At 33.5% G+C, this 4,810-nt stretch overlaps 1 protein-coding gene across 1 annotated transcript; it reads left to right on the top strand.

Annotated features, from left to right (window-relative positions):
• LOC148629840 (indolethylamine N-methyltransferase-like) lies at nucleotides 1–2,998 on the top strand. The gene is made up of 3 exons (XM_088558223.1): nucleotides 1–225; nucleotides 963–1,170; nucleotides 2,051–2,998. The coding sequence occupies exons 1-3, from the start codon at nucleotides 72–74 to the stop codon at nucleotides 2,475–2,477; spliced, it is 789 nt and encodes a 262-aa protein (XP_088414349.1). The 5' UTR covers nucleotides 1–71; the 3' UTR covers nucleotides 2,478–2,998.
• The last annotated feature ends 1,812 nt before the right edge of the window (nucleotides 2,999–4,810 follow it).

Here is a 4,810-nt window from a genome sequence, read left to right on the forward strand (position 1 = left end):
TCAACAATTTTATATTAATAAGATACCCATCGGTTCAACCAGGTATAACAGTGTGTGTTTTGCAACACACCATGGCTTCTGAACCTGTAATTCGATATGGAGACGACTACAATAAGCATTTTGACTGCAATGCGTACTGCAGAGACTTCTTTGGGAAGATTGAGATCGAAGGATTCTCTTTTACCGAGTTCCGGTTAAAGACTCTACACAAGATATTCTCTTCAGGTAAACAAGGCGTGCTTTAAAGTTATTCTATATTTAGCTGACCACTTCAGAAATAATTTAAACATCTGTTTACTTTTCTGTTTATTTTCTTCACTCTTGGTTTTGTAAAATATGCTAGCGGAAGAGCACAGTTACTATACACGATTCAGACAGTATACTTACAGCAGAGATGATTCATGTTTTTTTTCGAACTACACGTGTTATATTTTTAGTCATTTCTGTATTTAGGTCTATAAATTTGAAGAAACTATATGCATCTATCGCCAAATAAAAATCAACCAGATTAGGAACGTTTACTCTTGCAAAGTATCAATTTCACACTCAATCTAATTAATTTTTTTCTCAAAAGAGCAAAACCGAATAACAAACTAAAACTGGTTATATGGTCTGTAATTGTTTCTGCATTAGAAATGAGAGTGGATCGAGTTGTTTTTATACGCACGAATTAATAGCCTCCTGTTGCTACTTTACATACGTCTTTGATATGTTAGATATTGCAGCCCCGATTTAGGTCAATGGTGTACTTGGCATTAAATTTATATACATGTATATTAAGTGCTTTGTAGTCAAGTTGGTAAGTACAATCTATTTAACTTCATCAGCAGATTTGTTTCTTTAATTATCATGCGCCCCTGAGATAAACGTTTTTGTTCGTGAAAACCTACTGTGGGAAGCAAAGAAAAACAAACGAACATAGAATAAATAAAAAAACGCCCTGTTTATTCCGACCATTTCAGGCAAGGTCAAAGGAAAGTGTTTACTTGAGATAGGAAGCGGACCCTGTATTCACACAGTAATACCGGCAGCTAAATGGTTTCAGGAGATCATACTTTCGGATTATTCCTCCCTTAACCGAGAGATGCAAGAGAAATGGCTCCGGAAAGACGCCGACGCTAATGATTGGGGACTATACTTCAAATACTTCAGTAAACTGGATGGAAATGAGTACGTTTCAATATGTAATTAAAACTAAAAACTTTATACGCGCTGCGCGCGATATTGAACTTTCTTGCGCTCAAAGTTCATATTTGTATGTGCAAGAGTGACAGCTGGACTGTCAGCTGAAAAATAAATCAGGAAAAGAAGAAATGCTAGGAACGTTTGTTTTGGAAAATAAAATTACATGGATATAGATTGAATCAATATCTTTGGTCTTACAAGTGTCGTTTGTTTTCACCTTGTTTTACATGATTTAGGTTTTACTTTTTAAGATTAACTTGTATTTTTAATCCAAAAAATGATCAATCATCAAAAATATAAAATAACTACAAAGTGATCGTGTAGTAGATAGGTGTATAAATAAATACAAAGTGATCGTAGATAGGTGTATAAATAACTACAAGGTGATCGTGTAGTAGGTGATCGTGTAGTAGATAGGTGTATACATAAATACAAAGTGATCGTAGATAGGTGTATAAATAACTACAAGGTTAACGTGTAGTAGGTGATCGTGTAGTAGATAGGTGTATACATAAATACAAAGTGATCGTAGATAGGTGTATAAATAACTACAAGGTGATCGTGTAGTAGATAGGTGTATAAATAAATAGTTCTTCTCCGTGTAGTAGTCGGGATAGGTGTATAAATAACTACAAAGTGATTTATAGGTGTATAAATAAATATCTTTAGTTCTCCGTAACTACAAAGTGATCGTGTAGTAGATAGGTGTATAAATAAATACCTTTAGTTCTCCGTAACTACAAATGGATCGTGTAGTAGATAGATGTATAAATAACTACAAAGTGATCGTGTAGTAGATAGGTGTATAAATAAATAGTTCTTCTCCGTTTGATACCCCCAATTAGTTTTATTCATGACATTGCAGGGACGACTGGAAACAACTTGAAACGTGCTTGAGGCCTAAGATAAAAAGTGTATTGTTTTGTGATGTTCACAAATCAAATCCATTGGATCCAGTTAATTTGAAACCAGTCGATGCAATTTGCAGCAGCGCATGCCTAGAATCTGCTTCACCAGACAAAGAATCATACAACAAAGCGATGAAGAACGTAAGTTCCTTACTGGCCCCTGGAGGAATGCTTGTCATGATTGGTGTTCTTAACTGTCCATATTATACGGTTGGAGCAGAGAAGTTCAGGTGTGCATCCTTGACAAAAGATGACGTCAAGAACGCGGTAAAAGACAGTGGTTTGACCATAATAGAGGAGTTTTACGATGAAACCGCTTTTGATGGGGAGACAACAATATTTGATGGTTCAATAATTGTATGGGCCCAAAAAAAATCCGCTTGAGCACCAATTTTAATTTCTCAACACATTTTGCTTTAAAAACTGCATAGTCTGACATATGAACTAATAACTGGTTATGTACTTGAAGAAAAATTGCTTCTTCAGTTTGTGGGTGTAGATTTTGTTGGTTGGTAAACTTTTTTCATTTTTATTATTATTTGATCAATATGAGTAAATAATATATTAAGGTATGGCTGCAATATATTGTCTATGAAAAAATAACTTCATATCAAATGGTCCTCATAAAAACCTCCAGAAGGTTATTTTTTTCAAGTCATGTCTTTATTTTATTCACTTTTTCACAGTATGTGTAAAGATTGGAAATACTTAGTATTATCTTTTTTTTTATTTTGATTTATATATGTGTGAATAATACATGTGTCTTATGGAGAGGATTCCACTAATTTGTGAAAATTCTGTCCCTATAATTTTTTCCCTATAATTAATAAAATGTGTTTTAAATGAACTAGATATTATAGTAAATTATTTCTTATTGATATCAAATTAATAAAGTTGATAGCGTCGATTTTGTTTTAATTCAATCAAATGCGGACTGGAATTATTTATGATAAATATAGAATTTGAGTTACCCTTCTTGCTCCTGTAAAAATTTGCAAACTAATATAATAAAGGTTTTCCTCCTCGACGTTCGGCTTGACCTATCAACTGATTATCAGAGATCTCTTCTTCTAGTTAGGGTTATTTCACTTGCATTAGCGAGGATACTTAATTCTATTGTCTCATCTGTGCATGGTTACAAACTCTTTCTGGATGTTTTGATTGAAATTCTTGATCTAACTGTGACTGAATAAAAATTAAGTTATAAGAAATAATTGTTTGACAAGTAACATGTATGTTAAAAAAATAAAATTGGAAAAAAGAATTGATAATATCTTTTACAGTCAAATCGCAATGGGTGCGTCAAGTGTTGCTTATATAGTAACTACTATCCTGCAACACTTTCCACTGTATTACTTGTTACCTATTATTGTTCTTTGTCGTATATTTATCTGTTCTTATTTCCTTTTCAAGATTATTCAGTAATATTTCAGATACCACTTATAACTAGTCAGTTTGCATCATTGGGCCAATCATACTTTCATAGACGTATTCAGATATCAACAAAATTGGTAAAATACTACAGAAAAAAATATCAATAAGCATTAACAGAGTTACACTGTTTGATTACCATCCGATATGTGAGTTATTGCTGTTTACTAGCATTGCCAAAATTGAATGAGGTTTTGGTGACTTTGGGAACTGTATAAAGGCTAAAAATAAAACATATAGAAACAACCATAAGATACACAGTGTGTCACTGAAATAAAAGACGCAACACTTCTTTGATTTTGTAATTTATAAGCGTTGATCAAGTGTGAATGAATTATCGACTCTTTACTATTATTGAAATTTGAGTTATCTTTCTTTTTTCAATAGTAAAAGTGCGTCGTATATTAGTGTTATTAAAAAAACTCCAAATATTTTTTTTTTATAAACAGCGCACAGGAATTTTTTTTCTTACTCCTTAACGCTAACATTGGTGTAAGGCTATCTGTGTACAATACCATACACGAGAGTAAGTACCGCTTAACAGAGTTATCTTTCTGGAACTAACATCAGTGATTTTGCCTCCAGGTCGTTACTCTAAATGATTGGTAATTAAAGTATCAATTGATGATGGGTTATGTTGCTACAAGATTGAAGTCATCACTACAGAAGTTTTACACTTGTCTTCATGAACTCATGGATCGTTATGGTGTATCCATATGCCCCATGAGAACCAATTCCTTTCCTCTTTCGTCTTCCCCGGACTTGACTTTTTATTAGCAGCTCGGCGGGTGTTTCTAGAAAGCAGAGCACGCTTTCCCTACCGATGCACCTGGCCCATGCTCCCAGTTTTTTTAGCGGAGTCTGATACACATGAAAGTTTTATCGTTACACGCAAAGGATTAACCACATTCATATATCTAAGCCAAGTGATATTGTTATATGGCTATATAAAATAAAGGATCATTTACCCTCTCTGCCAGTAATCGATAATCCTAAGTTTTATACTTAGTTCGAGTGAGTATCATCTCAGTTCACCGTAAACCATGAAATCTGGTATAGATTTTTTTCATCTTTATCAAAAGTTTGCAATATTTCAAATGGACTTTTTCTATAACATAATTATTCGCTGTTCCCCACAATCTCGATCTACTGACATTGACGTCGTAAATAGTACGAGAAGCTTTAGCGGCATTGTACTTTTTTTGGTTTAAGAAAGCTACCAGATCTAGCAAAAAGCACACCTAAATTTATTGAAGGCGACATCACTACCCAAGGGCAGTCAGTTT

Source organism: Perna viridis, chromosome 1, assembly GCF_037379345.1.
Source record: "Perna viridis isolate PV_CMFRI_1.1 ecotype Kerala chromosome 1, ASM3737934v1, whole genome shotgun sequence".
Classification (NCBI taxonomy): domain Eukaryota; kingdom Metazoa; phylum Mollusca; class Bivalvia; order Mytilida; family Mytilidae; genus Perna; species Perna viridis.